The following is a 22584-nucleotide window of genomic DNA, read 5'->3' as shown; positions in this document are numbered from 1 at the left end:
TGATCATAACTTGAGATGGTGCATTCCATGATTCTCACTAACTTGTTTTGTTTATTTCAAAGATTTCTAACACATATCTTTTTGTATTTTCCAATTCATGATCTTTACTCTAGAAAAATTCTTCTATGTAGTTGTTTGTATGTAGAAACTATCACATCAATGGGATCACAAGGTACCTTGGATGCTAAGAAAATATAACGACTATTTTGTGAGTGGCCGCACATACTTAAAATCCTTTAGTCACACACTAAAATTTATCCTTAAACCGTGATGCATCTCAACTTCACGCTACACTAAAAAATACATCATATTGTTAAGGAAATGCTTGGTAACCTATCATCTAACACTCACTTGCGTATCTAACCATCAAAGTAAGATGAAATTCAACTCAAAAGATTTATGCTTTTTGCAATTCTTGTTTAATGATGTCGAAATTTGTTAACATTGCCTTTCATTTGTTGTAAGTAACTTGAATGTAGATTGTATTTTCTTGTAATTTGAATGTAGTTTGGATGTAAATTGAATGTAGGTTGTTGTTAGCCACAGCAGAGTCGATACATTTGTTACCTTACGGAGTTATCTTCATCATTTGCATCGTTTCACTTGTTGGTTTTATGATGTTTATGTATTTATTCATCCATGAATATGATTTTCATGATCATACATGGCTTTATATGTTTTTAAAATTTCTTGAGATGTGCTCGAATTTGGAAACTGCCTTTAAGCTTGGCAATAGGTTTGCATATACGTGTTTTTGCATCCATGGCATGATGTTCTCGGATTTGTATGAATGCAATGTTACATGTGTTGGTAAAGTTACATGCCAAGTACTGAACATCTTTTTATTTCGTGTTCACAGGAGCTAGAGAACAAGAGAAAGGAGATGGCTCAGTTGGCATACGAGAGGAAGAAGCAGCTAACCAAACTGAGGTTGAAGACTGAAAAATCTGCAGAGGAGAAGCTTGGTTCCCAGCTTCAACTCCTTTATTCGGTGACATATTAAAAGTTCAGGGCTATGAAGTGGTGTCGTCATCTTTTTTACCCTGCCAGTCATACATTCTTTTGTTGAGGATTACATCTCGGCGAGTTTCTTTTGGCTTTTATTCGGGATTACATCTTAGTGAACTTCTTGTCGAGCATCTCGTTTTGAGCAATCAGATCTTTTGCGCTGATAAGTTTAAATGAGGAACTTGTTTACCTGTGTTGAATGACTTGAATCGTATGGTTCTAATTTGTTTTATGATATTGCCTTTTTCCGTAAAAATTTATGGGTCTCAGTCTTGGTTTCTTTGTTGGCGCCACTTACTGCCACCAAAAGCCATGGCGGCTTCCATTGTGTGCACATTGTGTTAACATGACTAGAGTTTTGGGTGTTTGCCTGACATTTTAGCTTGACGTTTTCTAGCCTATCGGAGAACTATAAACCTATTTTTGAACCGAATTTAAATTCGGGTATGATTTTTGGGTACGTCATCGGAATGTTGAAGATGGTCTTAGTAGAGCTAATAGAGACTCGTGCAGTGTTTACACATGTGACAAACTCTGAAAAATGGGATTGCCCTCTCTAATCTCGCGAAATATTTGGAGGATAACTAGACTCTAGAACGTACATTCTTGGATGAACTTTCCATAGTACAAATAGAGGACTCGACATCCTACAGTAAACCGCAGGATAACAAATATCAATGGAGGGAATTCGAACAATGCCCTCCTTTCCGTCTCGGTGCTGAAAAACGCAGACCTCCTCATGTTCCGAAGTTTTGGAAGTGAAAAGTTGGATTGGTGTTGAATCTGGACGGTGGCTGATCAAATGTAACACAAAGAAGTTAGCAAGAAATATAGAAAACAACCGGCAACTTGTTGAAATGATGGTAAAAGGTGTGGAAGTAAATATTTAAGGTATAAAACTTGATGAATAATTTGGTTTGACAGGAAATTACCTTTTGACGTTTAGAATGTCTCGGGCGTGTCATAACCTTAATTAAAAAAAGAAAAAAAAAAGAGGTTTGGTCAATACTCAATACTGAAGAAGAAACGTGAGGGAATGAGAATTGAACAAATGAATTATTTGTTTTGAGAGAGAAGGAATTACTCTGGATAATTGGAAAATGAGATTTGTTGGACCACTCTGTGCCGATGCCCTTGTCGCATGTTTCCTTCAGAATGGGACATACATAAATCCATATATACCGTACTTGGGTGAGGCGTTGCATAGCTTGGGCGGAAGGCAGAGACCAGAGATTCTTGCAATTATGAATGCTCAGATTGGTAAGAGATGTAAGGTCACCCAACCACTCTGGAAGAGTCTCCAGCCCATCCCAACCATATATAGTTAACCGTGTTACAGGACTAGTCGAGTGATTAATTACTTGAGGCAGAGACTTGAGCTTAGGCCACCCCATGATTGCTAAATCGTCTGATGGTGGAATTTGGGAAACCGGGAAAGAATCGAGCTCCTCCCAGAACCCACCGATCCACAACGTCTTCAAACGACTCAGAGTCCGTAGACCCGTCGGCAAGTATTGTAATTTCTCACAACGAAGTATTATTAACCTGGAAAGAGATTGCAAGCTAGTTACATCGACATCTGCCAGAGATATCAAATTTCTGCACCATCCAATATCCAATTTGTCAAGAGACGTGCAGGATGAGAGCCCACTCGGCAGACCTGTCAATCCATCACATCCTTTAATACTCAGTTTGCCAAGGGATGTGAGGTTGTCTAAACTGGGAAGAGCCTCTAAATTAGAGCACCGCTTTATACTCAGAAGTTCAAGAGAGAGAGGGGGGATCCCCCACCCATCACGCACTAAATGCCTCAAATTCTGACAATCCCGTATTCTCAGTTCGCCAAGGGTTGTGCAATCGTGTAAAGAAATCTCCTCAAGCGTACTGATAGAGTCAATGTTCAATTCTGTTTCGCTGCAACTTGCAATAACCAATTTCCGGAGGGCGGTCAAACTCCGCCCCTCATTGGCAACTGAACTCCAACATAGTTCAGGGCAATTCACTATACTTAACTCCTCAAGAGATTCATGACGGCCTGGCAGGCTTGATAGTTGAGCACAATCTTCAATTACAAATTGCCTAAGGGATGGCGGGAATACATCTGAAATTGGAATGCATTCTAAGTTTCGGCTACCAGTTATTTTCAATCTCTCAAGTGCGTTCCAATGTTTCAACCCACCCAGCAAGCTTGAAAGCTTCTCATAACCCTCGATCGCAACATGCCTCAGCCTTTCACAATTGTCGATACACAGTGAACCAAGGGATGTACAATCCTGTAAAGACAACTCCTCTACTGTAGTACTGCCGACGATAGACAATTCTTGTACACAACTTGCAACAAGTACCAGTTTGCGGAGTCTCATTAGACCGTGACTTGAAACACATATTAGCTTAGGGCTTTTATAAATGGTCAGCTCCTCAATGAGAGACACGTCTAGCCCAAAAGCTGAATACTGCCTCAAGTGTTGACAATCATGGACAGTCAGCGTACGAAGAGAAGTACAAGATTCAAGCCCACTTGGTACATAAGTTTTTAATCCATCACAATCTTCAATGGTCAATTCACGGAGAGATGTGCATCCGTGTAAACTTGAAATTGACTCCATACTTTTGCACGACCTTAAAGACAACACCTGTAGAGGGGTATAGCATTCTGGTAGACTTCGTAGGTCCATTGATCTTAATCCACCACATGAACTAATCTTCAATCCTCGAAGGGATGTTGCACCGTGAATTGAAATGGACATCAGACTATTGCAGCAGCTTATTTCCAAACTTTCAAGAGATGGACATTTTATGGACAACTCCTTAAGAGAAACTCGGCCGTACAATTCTGGTCCACTATGCAGGCTCGTTGATGTTAATTTACCACCACGTGAACTAAGCAATAATTTCTGGATAGATGTCAAACCAGATAATGAAAGAGACATAAATTTGTCGCAATTGCTTATTTCCAGATTCTTAAGAGAGGTACACTTTTCTACCCGACTTGTTAGGTTTGATAGCTCGTGACAAATACTCATCTCCAACTTATGGAGGGATGCAAAATGATCAGGAAAATTTCTCAGTTGTGGACACTCCACGAGATCCAACTCCTCAAGGCGAGGAAACACCGATATTTGTTTTTCTTTCACCACTGGTGGTTCAATCCATTCGGTCAATTTTGGGGCCGCACTAATTCTGAAGGTCTTCAATGCAGGAAACAAAGCCTTGGTCTTCATTGCATCATCAACGTCATCATAGCCATAAAACTCATCTCCCAAACGTTTTAGATTACACATTGTATTAAACTCAAGATGCATAAGACCAGGTAGATGGCCAAGCATGGGGGCTTCTTCACATACGTCGCACTGAAGCAATCGAATCTCTTTCAAGTTGTTGTGTGGCTTCCACGATGGAAATTGAGCACCCATGAAGTTGCGAATCTCTAAAATTTCCAAATTATGGTGTGGCTGGAGGCCTTGGAGAACATCCTCTTCACTGTTGTTGCATGGCCTCATTTCCTCACCCCATACAAGTGATAACTTACGTATGTTTCTCTTCCCAACTAAATTCGATTTCTTCGCTTCTTCTCCATCCCTCACATGTTCCAAACCATAAATGGCCAGTTCACCTTTCAAGTGGTTTAAGCCAGCCAATTCTTCAATGCTACGATCAGTTTCATCAGGACTCACAATAAAATAAGGCATCGTTCGGAGATTAGTCAATTGCCCAACCCCAACAGGAGACTCCGTATACCAACCAAAATTAGCACGTTTTTTTTTTTGGACTGGACCAAAATAGACGTGTCTCAAATTGATCAAATTTCCCATTTCCTTAGGGAACACTTTCAGACGTCTACAATACTCCATTCTTAATGTCTGTAAGTTATGGAGTTTGCCGACAGATTTGGGGATTGCTTTGATCTCTGTTCCAGAAACGTTTAAATACCTCAACTGCTTCAGTTTCCCAATGGAAATCGGTAGCTCCTTAATATTAGAGTTGTAAAGATTCAAGACATGCAAACCTCTAAGCCTTGGCAACATGTTCCTAGGAACTTCACTATTAGAAAACAATGAGCGCAATCCCCTTAAAGTTTTCTTTTGAATTGATTCCAAAACCGAAGTAGGAATGTGTGAAGCATGTCGAATCTTCAATGTGCCGACCATCTTATTAGAACTTGAAGTCACGCTCTCAGATTTTGATACAAGTTCTGCAAAATCATGCACAAGAGCATGCATCTTGCATTTGGCTACGACACCAAATTCATCCTTCGTAAGATCTTGAAGTAAGGAGTTTTGCAACAGAATATGAAAATACTCGGTGCCTATATCCTCCATCTCTAGATCACTATTCTCGGTAGAAGGGTGAAGCAATCCTTGAGCCATCCACATTTGTATTAGGTCATCCCTTTCAATTTCAGAACCTTTCTTGGACATTGAGCAATAAGCGAAGCATTGTTTCAAAAATGGAAATTTCAAATTATCCAGACTCAACTTCAATTCCGAGATGATAATCTCTTTCGCTTCTGGAGAGTCCCATATTTTACTTTGTAGAATCGCTGACCATTGATCTGCACCATTCTTAGAATGCAACATTCCTCCGAAAACCTGTTGGTTCATAATGGTTAGATTTCCCATTAAATAATTCTTAGACTGCGTAAACATTTTAATCGATGGGATAATAGTAAATCAAGCACAAACCAAAAGATAAAACTTTTCAAGAAGTCTGGTCATCAAGTCAAAAGTTAAAACACGCAAGAATAGAAGTACATGGGTATGGAGAAAGAGCAATGGTATTTTAATAACCTTCTGCACCGGTCCCAGTATTAATGGGCCAATATTAGTAACAAGGTTAACAAGTCACTAAGGCCCACTAAGGAGAGTACTATATATTTATTTCTGAATAGTCTCATTTCGAAGGCATGAATAAAGAATATTGTTACTTAATTTCTTAATTTTTTTTGCATTTTCCCTTTTTTTCTCTTTTCTACGAAACGAAATGGATTCCATCATTTGGTATTCAGAGCCTGGTTCGGTTTTCATAGGGATTGAAGTGTAGATGCTAGTGACGAAAAAATTTTCGACCTTAGGAACGTGAAGCTTGTAAAAGCTATTGGCAATATAGCCACTCAATATCCAAGAGCATGATGTCCAAAGCTCATGTTGCTCTAGGGTTTGGAAACAAGAAAATGGAATTGGTTTACAAAGCACAAACTCCACATGAGTGTCTAATCCTACACTTGAGGCAGTCTTACTTTCCTGTGAGGAAATGAGAGCTTGGAAAGTCTACTCTACTATTGTATTGTCGAGTGATGGCATCTCTATCATCCAAGATTGTCATATCTTATTTGACACTTGTAGTCTGGATATGAGCTAGCCAACATTATATGTACCAAAGTCGTCTATGCGCTTTGGGAGACCGAAAGACTTGAAGAAACCTTTATAGTGTTAGATGAGAACAAAATTCATGAAAGTGTTCATGATACCAGACTTTGGCCATTCTATTTGAAGATAATTGTTTCATGGTCAAGGAACTCTTACGCTGTTTGGGCTTGAAATATTAGGTTTAGACTAAGAAGAGATAAATAGTGATCCTTAAGGCCAGATGGCTTTCTCAACCCAGAAAATAATGATTCAACCAAGTTCTAATGGAAGTGGGATTGTAAGGGATCAAACTTATACGTGGATGGGTTAAATCCTAGTTGAATTGTAATTGTTAATGGTTAGAGTAGGTTTTGACAAGATTCGAATTACTCCAGGAACCAAGACTTATGGTGATCATATTAGAGTGAATTAAGTGCACAAAGAGGCTAGTTTCAGAGTCCTATTTCAAGTTAAAAAGGCTGAGAACTAGTAGAGATAAAGCCTCGGAAGAGAATGGAGTTTGATGAGATGATGTTAGGAATACTTGAGTATGTACCAAGGAGTCACAGTCCTATTAGGACTTTACTTCGGTAGACTTGGCTATCACAAAATCCAACCCTATAAATAGCAATGATTTTGCAATATAAAGAGCCCTTCAACTCAACAAACAACTCAATATGCTTTACGCGAAACTTGCTCTATGCGAAGCCTCACTCTACGGAAACCTTCCCACACCCTAGAGAAAAACACTAATTATCATAACCTTTCGTCAATACGCCTTCAATTTGGATTAACAACACTGTGTTAACAACCGGTGACATATTCAGTTTAGATTAACATCACTGGAGTCGTAAAATCAGGCGATTAAGGAGCATCTTCAATTTGAATTACAACACTATTTTTGGTCAGTTGGTTATCTATCCAAGTCTCAGCTACTAAAGAGTGTATAATTCTTTCGCTGAACAAGGTCACTTCATCAGTTTCCTAGCGAAGTGCAGTGTTATATGATTAGTTGCTCCTAGGTGCATTTGAGAGTTTGACGTTTAGACAACCTAATAACATATTTGAGTGTCTTTGGCCTTACAGCCTGATATCGATTTGACACACCTATATTTTCACAAATATAGTTAAAGTCGCCAAATCTGGTGTAGAGAATTGAACTTCGTAGCCAAAGGCATAACCTTTTCTTCAGGTTCCAAAACCTTAGGCCGAGAGTGCTTCTTCAGTCGTAGTTGCTTAGTGCAGAAATTAGCAGTGCGTTTAACACTACATTACCACTTCAATTTTACTCACCCGACCGTGCTCGGTGGTGAGTTGGCACGCCCACATCCACAAGAAAGACATAAGTAGCTTAGTAGTTACTCGGCATGCGCGTCACTTAGGCTTTGTAATTTTCAAGGTCAACATTTTGGCACACTTAGTGAAACCAACCAAGTGCTAAAAACTATGAAGTTCATGACCACTAAAATACACTTTGTCAAGAAGAAAACAATGATAAGGAAAGCATCGACAAATCAACATCTACAAATCAGGCAATTGTGTCATCTGACGTAAAAATTGCACATGATCTTCTCGTTGCCGTCACGCCAGACCTTGAAGCACACCTAGAAGTGGAGATAAATCTTGACAACCAGAAGGTAGCGGCGACAATTATTGCGATGAGTACTAAGCCGTCCGATTTTGGGCCTTCATAATGGATGGTTGAGGAAGACAACGATGAGGCCTCAGATGATGTACTTCCTAAAACTTTCATTTGACGTAGGCTCGCCATACATACCAGACATTTGAATTTACCTTGGAGCGTGAGCTCTGCTAACTCAGTTTCAAACAAGATATAGCAAATCAATACCATAAGGAAGTATAACGATCTCATGAGGAAACAAACTTTTGTTAACAAAATTGTTCATTGAAATTTGACAGTCCAGATGTCACTGTTGAGAAGCAAGCACCAAGTGCAGTACCTTGCAAAAGAAAATTCTTTGTAGTATATCAACATTAATGCTGCTGGAATTATCATCGGCAAGTGTTAAGTGTGTAAGACATTGTCCCAAACCAATAGGAAAGTTGTCAAAACGCAAACAGCTTCGGCCAAGACTGCAAAAGTTTGCACCTTCGAATCACCAAGGCCGATGTTATTGATTAAGCTTTGTCCAGGCCATGTCATACTTAAGGTCGAACATTTGAAAAGAAATGTCTATTGATTGCCACCACTTCAACAGGCATGCCACCAACAACTATGTAGTGTTTCGAGATGCTAGAGGTTAAGGGCCAATACCTGACCACTTGCCAATGCCTCGACCACTGACATATTCTCTGTGAGGCACTTATTGGACTTGGAACAGTACCAGTAGAAAATGAAGGCCTTATGTTCTCCTTGTTGGACATGTTCATCATCTTTGCCAACAAAATTGGTGTTCAACATGTTGTAGTTGAGGAAGTTTTCTGCAAACTTGGTGATGTCTTCTTTCTGCTAATTTTTCTTGTCGTCTTTGAGCTTCAAGACTCCTAGGCTTTCTCATCAAAGATGGCCCTCAAGTCCAAGTCGTACTTGCGTGTTGACGAAATGAAGTCAACAGGGAGGCCAGTTACAAATGTACCGAGGATGATGATGACGTCTAGTATAGTATGGCTCATAGACTTGAAAGGAAGACCATCGTGTTAATGGTTAGGTACCAGAAATTAAGGGTTGCCACTAAAAGTTCTCGGCCCATGTTCATATCTACGATGAAGATCTTGCTGGTGTCGAAAATGCCCAGATGCCACACATCGCCAAAGTGAGGCATTATTCAGCTGACCTATGAAGCCCAAGCAGTAGAGGCTGAGGGCCAAACGATCAGGGGTTTGGCGACTCCCAACTTTGAAGAATGATGTGAGTAGATTTACCTTCACCAGCGAGATGACCGAGTATGGGATAGTGTTCTTGATCAAAGGACCAAGAACCTAAGACTTGGTTTATGGCTCATCAGGATATTTGAAAAGCTTGATGACGAGGCAGTCATTGGGGCTTTTAATGTTTTGAAGTTCACAAGTGAGGTGTTCACAGAAGCTTAGAAGTGTGAGTGTTGGCCATTTGAAAAGATGGGGTTTCGAGTTAGAGAAGTTAAAGTGGTTGGTAAGAAAACAAAGGAAGCTTGAGAATTCTGGGAAATTGAAGTTGCAGGGTTTCTAGAGGGTTTTTGAAACTGTGAATGAGAAGAAGAAATTTTTGAGGGTTTTTATGGGCAATACAGAAGATAAAGAAAGGATTGAGTTATTAATTTTGAATTTCAAAATAGAAAAATCTCGGATGTGCTTTTCACTCATTGCAGTTTTGGCAATTAAAGTGACTTGGGCCAATTTTCACGCCACCCAACCTGATATGAGAATTGACGCTTTGGTTTTTAAAGCAAGCCAATCAAAATGGGACGTTCTGACGGTTAGGCTGTCTAGAAAAGTATGGCCCATGAAAGGTTAATCTGGAGAGTCATGGTAAGAACTCGACGCGTGGTACAAGTAATTAGGTTGGGTCAGTCGATGCAGTATTGGCGTGCACACCTGAGTAGAGGCATTTATTACAAGCCAATGAAGGTGGTTGAAGAATATTCGCTTCTTCAAAACTCTCTAACTATATGTCTATGGCCAAAGGTTTCATAAGTGGAGGGCAATGTTTGGGCTTGACATATTGGGTTTGGGTTAAGAAGATAAGTCAAAATGGAAGGTCGTGGCTCTCGGCCCAATAGTGATCCTTCTGGCCAGATGGCTTTCTCAGCAAAAAAATGATGATTTAACCAAGTAAGGCTGGGTTCGGTTCAAAACGATTCAGTTTTTTGCCAAAACCTAAATTTCGATTCTGCTCAGTTCAATTTTTTTCGGTTCGATTTTTTCCATGATTTTTGTAATCAAATATTGGGAAGCGAAGATGGTGCGGTGGGGATTGAAAAAGCCAGGGTTTGGAAAGAATTGGAAGGAATGTTGTGCCGATGAAGAAGTGATGTGCAGAACTTGCTGCGATTGCCGAGCAATTGCCGTGCCATAGCTATGAAAGAGAGAGACATAATATCTGATGGTGAGATTGGATGCAGCATCTGTTTTGTAATCAAAGCAGCATGTCGGCTTTTCTTTGAGCTTTCAAGGAACCGTCTGCAACCAAGCTTTTAAAGTGAAGGAAAAGAATTCTCCACGGGTTCATGGAGGTGCAAGAAGAGGGAAGGAGAGAGATAGAGAGTTTGATTTGGAGGAAGAGATGAAGAAAGCAGAGCAGCATAGAGGTGCAAGAATTCGACGGTGGGAGAGAGAGGCTAAGAAGTCAAAACAAAGAGGAGATGAAATTGGGTGGTTTCTGCCTTCTGGGTTGTAAATAGAGAAAGATAATACGAGAGAGATAAGATAGAAAATAGAGAAGGAAAGATTTGTCTTTAGAAAGCAAGTACCCATGTGCTATACAACTTTTGTCAGCACTCAGCACACGGTTTTTGTAAAGCAAGCACCCATGTGCTTGATTGATCAACTTTTGTCAGGCACACTTTAATTACTTTAATAATATAATAATAACCCAGTACACATTCCAACACACACATATATATATATATATATATATATCCAAAACAGATAATTAAATAAAAAATATTAATTTAATTAATTCGGTTCGATTTTTTTCGGTCCGGTTCGGTTGTCATTTTTTTTTGTTTTCGGTTTTTTGAACCCACCCCTACGACCAAGTCCTAATGAAAGTGGGATTGCTAAGGGATTAGACTTATACGTGGCTAGGTCGAGTCCTGGTTGAATTGAAATTGTTAAGGGTCTGAATAGGTTTTGATAAGACTCGAATTATTCCAAGACCAAAACCTATGCCTAATCAGATAAGAGTGAATTAAGTGCATAAAGAGGCTAGGTTCAGAGTCTTAATTCAAGTCAAAGAGGCCGAGACCTTGTAGAGATAGAGTCTTTGCAGAGAAGGGGCTTGGGTGAGATAAGGTTAGGAATATCTAAGTATGGGCCGAGAAGTCACAGTCCTATTGGGTCTCTACTTCGGCAATCTTGGCTATCACAAAACTTACCTTTATAAAGAAAAGTGGTTTGGCAATGCAAACAACTTATTCAACTCAACAAACAACTCAAAATGCTCTATGCGAAACCTTCTCACACCCTAAAAAAATATTAATTATCCTCACCATTTTTCAATGCACCTCCAATTTGGATTAACAACAATGTGTTGAGAATCGGCAACATATCTAGTTTAGATTAACATCACTGGAGCCGTAGAATCAGGTGATCAGAAGCATATTTAGTTTGGATTAACAATACTGCTTCTAGTTGGTTTGCTATCTATCTAAATCTCAGCCGGCGAAGATTCTACGATTCTTTTGCCAAATGAGGTCACTTCATCAACTTCCTAGCAAAGTGAGTTGTTCTATGAGTGGTTATTCCTAGGTGGATTTCAGACTTAAGCATTCAGTCGGCCTAACAACATTCACAGTAAAGACATTCATTCAATTAAGTATCTTTGCTCATGCAACCTAATACTGATTCGATGCTCCTATATTTTCACAAATATAGTTGAAGCTACTGAATCTGGTGCGAAGAATTGAACTTCATAGCCGAAGGCATAACCTTGTCTTTAGGTTCTAGAACCCTAGGCTGAGAGTGTTCCATCGTCGATCGTAGTTGCTCGGTGCATAAATTAATAGTAAGTTCGACACCACATGACCACGTCTATTCTACTCACCCAACCGAGCTTGGTCGCATGTTTTCACATCGCATCCGCAAGAAGGACGCAGTTAGCTTAGCAATTAATGACTTGCGCATCACGTGAGCTTTGTAATTTCTAGAATCATCATATGTTTGACAAAAGTGATACAGTATTGTGATGTATTGTGATGATAATGCCAAATCGTCGGATGCCTCACTACTTAATTCGAGAAGGCAAGATTATTATTGGATCAAGACAAAGTTTGTTGATACCTACATGCCGTTTGTATCAAGGACTACAATACAATTGATGAATTGAACAACTTTTTGGGTCTTTGTTCAGTAGCATTATATGCATAATGCATCATAATCATGAAGGAAAAAGTAGTTCAGTTGGAGGCTAGTGTGCTTGTGGGATGCTAGGGGAATTGGAAATTTTGCATTGTCACCAAGGTTGTATTTGGGGAAATATTCAGCAACTGATAACAAGTTTGCACTTGTTTTGGTTGCAGCTACCATGCTAATATTTGAATATCCCATGGTTTGTAACTGGGTGAACAAGCAGGGACAACCCTTTTCATGTCTACATGACAGATTGCTTGGGGAGGGTGTTACTTGGACAAAGGTAGAGCATATTGGGTCTAACTTAGCATATCTAGTATTAGGGCACGAAGACATGCCTTTATTTAGGGGGTGGGATTATTAGGACCCTAACAATATTGATGGGTCAATATCTGTAATAGGGTTAATGGGTCACTTAGACCCACTAAGGAGAGCACTATATATATTTGGTAATAGCCTCAATTGTAAGGCATGAATTAAGCATATTATTATTTAATTTCTTAATTCTTGTAGCATTTGCCCTTTCTTTCTTTTTTGGCATTTCCCCTTTCTTTCTTCTTTTTACAAAATTGGTTCCATCATAGAATCAAAGAACAAAATAAAGTAGAGACGTACAAAAGATACAAAAGGTGCAAAAGGTCAAAAGAATGTGCGGAAATTATAATGATGACAATTAAGATTCCAACTACAAATAAATAATACTAAATTAATAGTCCTTACCTTTGCCACAGATGGTAAACCTGCACACTTTTTGGCAATCTCTATTCCAACTTCCTCTAGATCAGGATCTGCAGGAGCAGCAGTGTTATCTACAAATGCTCTTTCCTTCAATATGGACCAGCATTCGTCTTCCGATAGAAATCCCAAATCGCAGCGAGGAAGTGTTCCCGTTATTGTTGCAACTTTGGAACTGCATGTAGTGACAAGTATGGTGCTTCCCCGTGCAAAATGGAGTTCTGACAAACAACTCATCAGTTTGCTCCATTTTTCAGAATCTTCATTCCAAATGTCATCTGGTACAAAAAGACATCTTTTCTCCTTCAACTGTTCTTGGAGGCTTTTAAGCACTGCCTCCTGACTTTGTATATCAACGTTCCACAGTCAACATATTTTAAGATTCGACTCAAAATTAAATCGACATCAAATGTATTGGATACATGTATCCATATTTTCTTATCAAAGTGTTTATTTATCTCATCTTCATTATAAACTAACTTGGCCAAAGTAGTTTTTCCCAAACCTGGCATTCCCACAATGGCCATAACGGAAAGATTTTCTTGATCGACTTCGGAACTGGTCAAGGTTGCAAGTATATTTGACACGACCTCATCTCTGCCAACCATGATTTCATTGCCAATTGATGAATTGGTTTCTCTGATCGATCTCATTGCTTGAGAAGTTGCATCTATATTTTTGGAAACTAGTCCCATAATAGACGCCTGATTCTTGAGATCCACCAACGATGCGTTGATTTTCTTAATTCTATGTGCTGTTTTAAGACGAAATGCAACCGGATTAGAGAGTGAAATGAAGTTGAGTACCTTTCTCTTCAAATGGTTTTTTATTTCCAGCTTATGGTGGAGAACTTCGTAGTCAATTTCGTCCACGACATCATCGGCATCATTAGCTACGTCTGTAAGTTTCTGCGCCCACAACGCCACTGCCTCAACCGGATCTTGTAGTTGCTCAGCAGCTTCACGCGTGATATCTTGAATCAGGGATAATGTTTGATGCAGGCCTGTCAGTTTTGCTTCAAGTCCCCAAGAACGGATGAGAGGTTCAGTGGCAAGTGAAGCCGCCCTTGCAAGTATTCCCTCAGCATTGAAACTAAATATCTCTGGCATATCCTTCCTTTGGTACACAAAAGAAAGAGCAGATTAATACTCAGCTAGTTAAGGAAAGTAGATGAAGAAATCGAGACTAAGAATCTAAGAGCCTTCAACAACAATTTGTGATTTGGAACTAACCTGGGTTTATGATCTGAATTATTACGCTTAACGTGAGGAAGGTCGGGGAGAGGCCTGACCGAGAGGCCTTGGACTCGTGGTTGTGGAGAAATAGATTGAGTTCGTGGCGCGCGCGCGAGAGAGAGAGAGAGAGAGAGAGAGAGAGAGAGAGAGAGAATTGAAGTGTGGGAGTTGCAGAGAGAGGACAAGGAAGGTAATGAAAATGTTGGGAAAATTGATTCGTTCTTTGAAGTAAAGTTAAGAGGAAAGAGGAAAGAGAAAAGCAAAGGCCGTTACTCGTTAGTAGTTTGCATGAAAAAGCAAAGAACAAAGTAAATTTGGAAAATGTCCAATTTTTATTTCCCTTCCAACTCTTTTGTAATCTTATAAATCCAACCAAGATAAGGTCAAAAAGACGTAAATGACCTTGACACTTACTGCACAGAGATGATTTGTGCAATGCCAGATAGCCAATGTCCAGTTCGTGAATCGTGATGCATGGCTATTTTCCCGAAAACTCCTCCCCATGCCAAGCAACGAACTCTCTTTTCCATTTGAACATTCTTTGACTTTATGCAAATTTGTCCTTATTCAAACTTCAAGTTTTAATGAAATCGGAATAATGATTTTAATGTCAATTAATTTAGATATTTTAGCTAAAATAGTTTTTGAGATTGAAATAACTTTTCACTTTGGTCCTGAAATTTGAAATAGATAAAAGTAATTTATGAGTTTGTCTACCGTCAATCATTTTAGATTAAAATTAATTTATGATTGTTTTTAATGTTCTGGTTCTTGTTTTGTTCAAAAGACAAGAACTAATATCATGCTCAAAAAAGTTGGTCAAAATTTCAGTAAGGAGCCTTGAAATTGGCTATATTCCAAAGGTAGAAAGAGAGTGAAAGAAAGAGGAAAGGAAATGAAGGGACAGAGACGAGCGGGAGGAAGGGAATATAGAGATAAATTATAAGAACAAAGAAGACAGAAGAGAGAAGGGAGAGGAGTGGGAGGAAAGAAAGAGATAAAGAAGAAAGAATAGAGAAGAGTGAGAGGAAAGAAAGAGATACAGAAGAAAAGAAAATCAGAAAGAACAGAGGAGAGTGGGAGGAAAGAAAGGGATAACCGAAATCCGCTCATGTTTTGATGAAGGGCCTTCAAAGTTTCAAGGAATTTCATATTCAATTGTTAAAGAATACTTTGTAAAGATATTAATAATGAACTACTTAAGGACAACAAAGCGACGATTCAAATATATTACAAAGACACTATACAATGATTAGATGAAGTGACTTTAAAAAAGTTCAGATGTTATACATTTCAAAGATCTTTAGAATGACATCGTGAAATTTTTTTGTTGAAGATTACATCTCGATGAATTTCTTGCCGTTTTTATTGGGGATCACATCTTAGTGATCACTTCTTGTCGGGAATCTCGTTTTGAGGAATTGGATCTTTTATATTAATAATTTTCAGTGAGGAACTTGTTTACCTTTCGGGCATCTCCAAATCTTTAGAGATAACTCGACCCTAGAACGGGCATCACAATAAGATATAGCCACCTCTGTTACCAGGACTGGTCGAGAGACGAATTAGCGGAGGCAGAGACTTGAACTTAGGCCATCCGTAGAATTCTACGACGTTTCATGATGGAATTTCAGAAACCGGGTAAGAATCCAGCTCCTCCCAGAACCAACCAATACACAATTTCTTCAAACGAGTTAATAGTGTGTAAACCTGTCGGCAAGGATTGTAATTTCTCACAGAACAGTATTCTTAACTCGACAAGACATGTGCAGGATGAGAGCCCACTCGGCAGACTTGCCAATCCATCACATTCTTCAATAGTCACACGGAGGGATGTGAGGTTGTCTAAAATGGGAATAGCCTCTAAATTATGGCACTGGATGTCCTCAGAACTTCAAGAGAGAGGAGGGTTTGGAGCGATAAATGCCTCAAAGTTAAGCTCCTCACAACCCTCAGTCACTAATTCTCTGAGACAAGGTGTATTCAATATTACTCCAAGAATAATCACAGTAATTTCTCTGTATATACGAATATTTTATAACTTCTATCCTCTATTTCTAGGAATTTATTCTGACTAGGTAGAGTAGTGGCGTCTCAAGTAAAGGAATAATGCCGTTGATGCAGCCACGGCGTAAGGGAAGATGGTCCAAATGCCCTGGAAAGTTTTCAAGTTAGATTCATGAAATTACAAAAAAATTGATAATTTCATTCATAGATTTAGTGTTCTTGCATACAATTGTTGTTGCAACAGTAGTGAGGGCAAAGACGGGGTGCTCCCTTAGGAAGAATCCTATTAACAACTGTGATCAGAAAGCAAAAGAGAATAAGTTAGGCTAGTCCTCGAACGAAGGTTGGATATCAATTTCTACACTTGTTTTTTCCAGCATCGAAAATATTACTCCTCAAAAGCCAAGAAAATCTGAAACTTCTAAAAAATTTCACTCCTTTTGACAAGTATTGAAATGAGTGACGGATTGTGCTCAAACTGGCTGCATATGAATGTAAGTTTTCTAGTTTTTCTTTGATCTTTAAAAAACACGAAGATTTTAATCAAAGATTTACCAATTCCTTGCCCCAGTCCACCAAAGTGCAACTTTAGCTAGAGTGTGTCCCTGAGACGTGTCTTCTAGTTCTACCTAGTTAAGTATAGATTTAAGTGTTTTTAACAGAACTAAACTGACCTGGAGAGGCAGGGTGATCAAACCGCCACAACAAACTCCAGCAAAGAAACACTCTGAAGAAATGCCCTGCACTCAGGTAAAAGCATGTCATTCCCAAGTCAATCAAAGCAAAATAACAACAAAAAGTACGATGAAGTATATCAGACTAACCAAGGTCCCTGCTAGAAAAGCCGTTGGATTTCTCACTCCAAGCGAAAATCGTTCAACTGAAAGCCAAAATGCACTGAAACGTCACTATCTAATACCATAATTCAAGCATAAAGGATTCCTATAATCTTCTTACACAACACTACCTCAAAATTTGTACATATATTGGCCTATGGGAATTCGTCAACTCACGACTAAAAGCTTGAATCATTCATAACCTTGCACATTCGAAACATAATCACACGGATCTAAAACAAATAAGCTTTAGAGCTTACCGAAACCAATGAGGTTGCCATATTTTTGCACTGCAGAGGTTATGCTTAAAGCTTTCTCTTTTCCAATCCCTAGCTGCATCCATCATCAGGTTAAACTTCATTAAAACACAAAAGTGGTGCTTACCACTTGCAGAAAATAGGTATGTGCATCATGGGAATAAGCACTCCAGATATATAAGAACTCTGAAGCAAGAAGGTAGGAGTAAGATTAACCTTCGAGAGAACATCATTGGAGGCCCTGGATTTTCTAAAAAGCTTCCCGAGATAAAATGGTATTAGATCACTGATGCACACTCCCCTGAAATATGAAAACATCAAAGTAATATTCCCATAGTCAATATTACAAGACATATAGACAGAGAATGCTAGACTAAAATGGTGCGGCCAGAGAGACACGAAAGCGAAAGCCTATGGGGTCGCTTTTGTAACTGGATAACCAGCACTGAAAACCGTCTTTACATTACCAATACACCCAAAGAATTGTGGATATGATATATGGAGCATTTCTCGAAAAAGATTCAGCGAACGACTGACATGTCCCATCCAAAGACAGCATCTGAGCCAAAGATATGCCAACCTAAATTGTTTTCAAAAAGATTACCCACAAGTTCAAACCGGCTTGAAACCATGGAGATAGAAACAGTGATAAATTCAAAGTTAAATATTTAAGCTTGTGAAATAGAATACCAGAAAAGAGGACAGACCCAAATATTTAGAGCCTCTTCACTAATGAAAAGTCCACAGCCTGCAGCCATAAGCAACCAAAAGTAGATCCACCTGCAACACGGTATAGTCATGACTCATGCACGATTCAGAAATAAATAAAGAAACGAACTACCCCGTGAGGTGAAGCAAACTTCACTAGGGAGTCCTATGCTATAATATCTAAAATCATCTCTTTCTATTTTGCTACAATGATCACGAATCACCACTTGTACTACGCAAAATCAGCAGTAACAAAGTACTATTCTATTTGTCTCAGCTGCTTTTAAATGGGTGTAGAAATAACACAGCAATGTCTTTCAATTAACTGTAACCAAAAAAGAGTAAAGAGAGTTTCCATCAGGCATGTTTAAGAAAAAAAACGTTAAGAATATACCCCGGTGCAAATGCTGGGAGAACAATGCTGTACCCAAAAGCTTTGATAGTGAAACCGACATTGGCTGCAGCCATTACTGAAGAGGATGAACTATCTGGAAAAATTTGAATTCCATTCGATGACCCAATTGCGGGTGCACCCTTGATGCCAACCGATATCAGAGTCACTGTTGCGGCAACGCCTAGTGCAATTGCTATTTTAGCAAGAAATGAACTTTCCGCAGCATTCATAACATTTCCAAGCAGCTCATCAGAAATCCCATCTTCCCCAACCAGAATGTCTTTAGATATTTCAACCTCATTATTTCCTGCATCCTCCTCAGAAAAGCTTCTGATCCTGCTAGTACAAAAATTAAACAACAATGAAAAAACCGACTAAATACCGAAAAACCAGTCAACTAATACCACCAAATTTGAATATCTAGAACGTCAGAGGTCAATTTCTGAGCTGGTAAGGATAGAAAGCCTCGACCTTGCAGCTCCTACTTCAAATATTAGCTTATTCACGAGTTGGGTTTTCAGTTCCAACACCCTTTAACCATGTTTTCACATCTTTCAAAGTTTCCCTCTTTTTTTCCCTCAGATTTTCTCAGCAACCAAACATCAATACAACAAAAAAAATTACCCAAAAAGTTTTAACTTACCTGAAAGTCTTGGGAGTGAAGAGTTCGGAAACCTGCACGCATTCGTTCCCGTCGGTCAGCAATCTGCGTCTGACAATGATAGAGCTCGAATACCCAACAAGTTTCCGATTTGATGATTTGGGTGTCCGTGTGGGTGGGGGTAGATAAAACCCATGGGCCAAAATCGCCATTGGAGACGTCTGCTTTCTCCTCCTCCCTGTGTTTGTGGAGGCAATCAGCTAAGTGGCATTTGGAAGAAGGATTGGCGGCTCTGGTTCCATTTGCTTGGATGTGAGTGGTCAGCGAGGAACCAGAGTCCTCAGAGGTATATGCTTGTTAGAGCATTCCCACCGTTGGGTTTGGCTCGGGGGACAGGCTCCAAAACAAGGGCCCGAGGGCCGGTGGGAGGGCTCCAGCGTGGGCTAGCCCGATGGAAGGGGGTGGCCCGAGCTCCGGCTCCGTGGGGGATTGCCAGCCCGAGAGCTCGAGGTGGGCGTGACGTCAGGCTGACGCCAGGGTGGCGTCAGCGTAATATTTAATTTTTTTTGTGTCAGGCGCGTGCACCCCATCCGCGTGTGGGGGCGCGTCGCCAACACAAAAATCAGAAAAAAAAGAATCTGTCAGTTACCGTTGGGAAGCCACATGGCTTCCCACGGTGAGTTAGATCTCAACGGTCACTTAATTTGGACCGTTTGATCTCAACGGTAAAAAAAAAAATTAAGTCAGATTTAATATCCACTGTTCGATCTGAGATCAACGGTGGATATTAAAATGCTTTATAAATTAAAAAATAAATGAAAAAATAGTTTTAAAAATCTGAAAAGTTACCGTTGTGACACGTGGCACAATCTGGAGTGTTGGAATTCAAATTTTTTTATATCCAACGGCAGAGATTAATTAATTGAATAAAAATTATTTTGTATTATTTTATTACAATTAAAATTATTTTGTATTATTTTATAAATAAAAAAATACTAATATTTTATTGCCTATTGCCAGGGCTATTGAAGTGTAACGGTGGAGATGCAAATTCTATTGCCAGGGCTATTTACTGTTCATTAAGGGCAGTTACTGTTCATTAGGTGGATTGAATAGTGCATTGCCAGGTGAAGGGCTCCAACGCTAGAGTTGCTCTTAAGAGGGATTGAGATACTCGGTGAGTCATGGGAAAAGACGAATTTACTTGCGTCTAACAAAATTGGATCTTTTGGTCGTGGGCTAGGCTTTAGGCAATGTACATCTCCTAAATTGAACCGATGGAGGAATTGATTTTGAAATTGAAAATGGATGCTCTTCGAATCTCTTCCACAAAATTCATCTAATCATTATCATTTAATTTGGATATTTAAAACTTGATATAACAGTTAAAATTATTATAATTTTAAAAGCGCTCCATGTTTTTAGCTGTTGAATCAAATTTTAAGGGTCCGAATTGTTTAATTGGTTAGATAAAGGGATCCGGAGATAATCTATTTCCTCTAAAACTTGCGCAAAAGTAGTTTAAGTAAGATGAGAAATGCTAAGAATACTCTTTTAAAAATGAAATTCTTTATGGACTTTTCACGACCTCATATTTTTAACACAATTTTCGTGCCAATATCATAAAATATTGTGCCAAAAAAACAATGTAACAAAGAGTTCATGGAAAGTCTCACTTTCGCATAAATCGCGAGCTCGATACTAATTTATTCTCCTATTTCTTATTCCTTAATGTAATATATGTTGTTTAAAAAAAAATAGTAAATAGATTAAATAACACTTGTCCAACTGCATAAGAGCATCTTCAATGGAGACCCTAAATGGAGTCCCAACAACCGTATAGTCCCTAAATATAAGGACAAATGACTTCCAATGGGCCAAAATTTAAGTCCTCAAAATATCTCAATACAAAAAGACTCGCTGAATACCTTAACAAAATTCTCAAATATAAGGATTACATATAAAAACTCAAATGTTGGACACCATATTAAATTTGAGTTGAAATGGTGTGCTCTTTATGTTTTTTAACTTGTTTTTTTGAACCCACCCAAGTGAGGCAACTTCTCATTTGCCTTTTTTCTTTTTTTTTTTTAATTCTTGAAAAATCAATAGTAGAGATAGTTTTTTTAATTTTTATCAATAGTTACAATACTTCAATGAAATGAATAATAATTATTTAATATTTTAGTCCCTACATTTAGGGATGATATTATAAGGGATTTCTATTGTAGACAATATTATTTTAGAGACTCGAATATTCCTCTAAAGCTTCTAAATGAGTCCTTAAAGATGGTGGGGGAAATCTCTAAGTAGTGACTCCCATTAAAAATGTTGTAATAACGTGATGGTAATAGTCATTAATGTTGAAAATATTTGTGGGTTAATGAATGCCCACATAGTAATGTTGAAAATATTGATGGATTAATGAATGCCCACACAGTAATGTGGACTTGGGAAATGAATGAGGATTGTATTTTCAAAAGATATGTGTTGAAGTTGCTCTATAAATAGAGCGATATGTGTACTATCAAAATACTAAGAGGAAGTAAAGATCAATAACATCAGTATCTATCCCTCCCTCTTTTATTTGTCATCTCCTTGTGTTATAGTTACATTGTGATATTTTACACCTGCTTTACTCTTGTCATTAGTAAAGATTATATCTCTAACTTTTGCTTATTTATAACACGTTATCAGCACGACTCTCTAACCATTTCTTATTTCTCTTTGCCGAAAGAAAGAAAAAAAAATTGTTTCCTCTAAGGATTTTACTGTTCTTCTTCTTCCTCTACCTCAACTGCGGGATATACCCTCGCGAAGAACTGTTTGCACTATGTCTGCTTCTAGTTCTCAACCTAATAGTTACTTATATCTTTGATTTCTTGTTTGGTGTAGCTCTTGATTACTAACCCAATGTTTATTTATATTGATTTTACTGCAATCAAAGATGGTGCGGTACAATTGACCATCTTGAACTGCAAATTTAATCTTACTGCAATCCAAGATGGTGCAGTATCATCGCGTATCTTGGATTGCAAATCTAATTACTGCAAATTTTAGGTGGAGCGGTATAATCGTCCACCCTACCCTGCATATTTAATTTACCTGCTGTTTAATTTCATTACAATTTTAGGTGGTGCGGTATAATCGCCTACCCTGCTCTGCGTATTTAAATTTTCTTACTACTTGAATGGTGCGGAATAATCGTTCATCTTATGTTATGTTATTTCAATGAGAATGATGCAGTACAATCACCCTCCTCATTCATCATGTAAGTCTCAAGTGCTTATCATTTTGGCCTAAAGATCAAAATGAAAAATTTGTAAGAACCAGAAGTTCTAACACTACATACCTCCAGAATACATATTATTACAAGTTCTTATACATCTCAGTTTTTCTTTTAGAAAAGAAAATGGCAAACTTGGCAAAACTTGATTTTGTTGCCCTGG

General features: G+C 38.7%; 3 protein-coding genes across 6 annotated transcripts in view; all 3 read right to left on the bottom strand.

Moving 5' to 3' along the window:
* The window catches only part of LOC103961661 (putative disease resistance protein At3g14460), a 45267-nt gene extending 40393 nt beyond the window's left edge, over positions 1-4874 (bottom strand). The window contains exon 1 of one of the 2 annotated variants that reach the window (XM_048566984.1): positions 4361-4874. In XM_048566984.1, coding sequence (XP_048422941.1) covers positions 4361-4859 — 499 coding nt within the window. In that variant the 5' untranslated portion in view covers positions 4860-4874. The remainder of the gene's footprint in view (positions 1-4360) is intronic. The other variant, XM_048566975.1, reaches the window with a different exon arrangement.
* On the bottom strand, positions 4862-14231 carry LOC125480397 (putative disease resistance protein RGA3). The gene is made up of 3 exons (XM_048591229.1): positions 13083-14231; positions 4939-5597; positions 4862-4868 (listed from the first exon to the last, which is right to left on the bottom strand). Exons 1-3 carry the CDS (start codon positions 13332-13334, stop codon positions 4862-4864), a joined length of 918 nt encoding a protein of 305 aa, XP_048447186.1. The 5' UTR covers positions 13335-14231.
* Positions 14232-16033: 1802 nt separating this feature from the next.
* Positions 16034-19493, bottom strand: LOC103960871. 3 transcript variants are annotated; one of them, XM_048566965.1, is made up of 10 exons: positions 19178-19493; positions 18535-18870; positions 18140-18212; positions 17900-18012; positions 17649-17733; positions 17436-17508; positions 17164-17219; positions 17014-17079; positions 16567-16632; positions 16034-16487 (listed from the first exon to the last, which is right to left on the bottom strand). In XM_048566965.1, exons 1-10 carry the CDS (start codon positions 19345-19347, stop codon positions 16407-16409), a joined length of 1119 nt encoding a protein of 372 aa, XP_048422922.1. In that variant the 5' UTR covers positions 19348-19493; the 3' UTR covers positions 16034-16406. The 3 variants fall into 3 exon arrangements, with proteins under 3 accessions (XP_048422922.1, XP_048422925.1, XP_048422929.1); XM_048566968.1 differs by having other exon boundaries at positions 16567-16629; XM_048566972.1 differs by lacking the exon at positions 17900-18012 and having other exon boundaries at positions 18123-18212.
* Between the last annotated feature and the right edge of the window lie 3091 nt (positions 19494-22584).

This window comes from the organism of the source record quoted next, unplaced genomic scaffold (assembly GCF_019419815.1).
Source record: "Pyrus x bretschneideri cultivar Hongxiangsu unplaced genomic scaffold, Pyrus_bretschneideri_v1 Contig10, whole genome shotgun sequence".
Taxonomy (NCBI): domain Eukaryota; kingdom Viridiplantae; phylum Streptophyta; class Magnoliopsida; order Rosales; family Rosaceae; genus Pyrus; species Pyrus x bretschneideri.
Note: the sequence above shows the minus strand (reverse complement) of the source record. Positions and strands in the feature narration are given on the sequence as shown.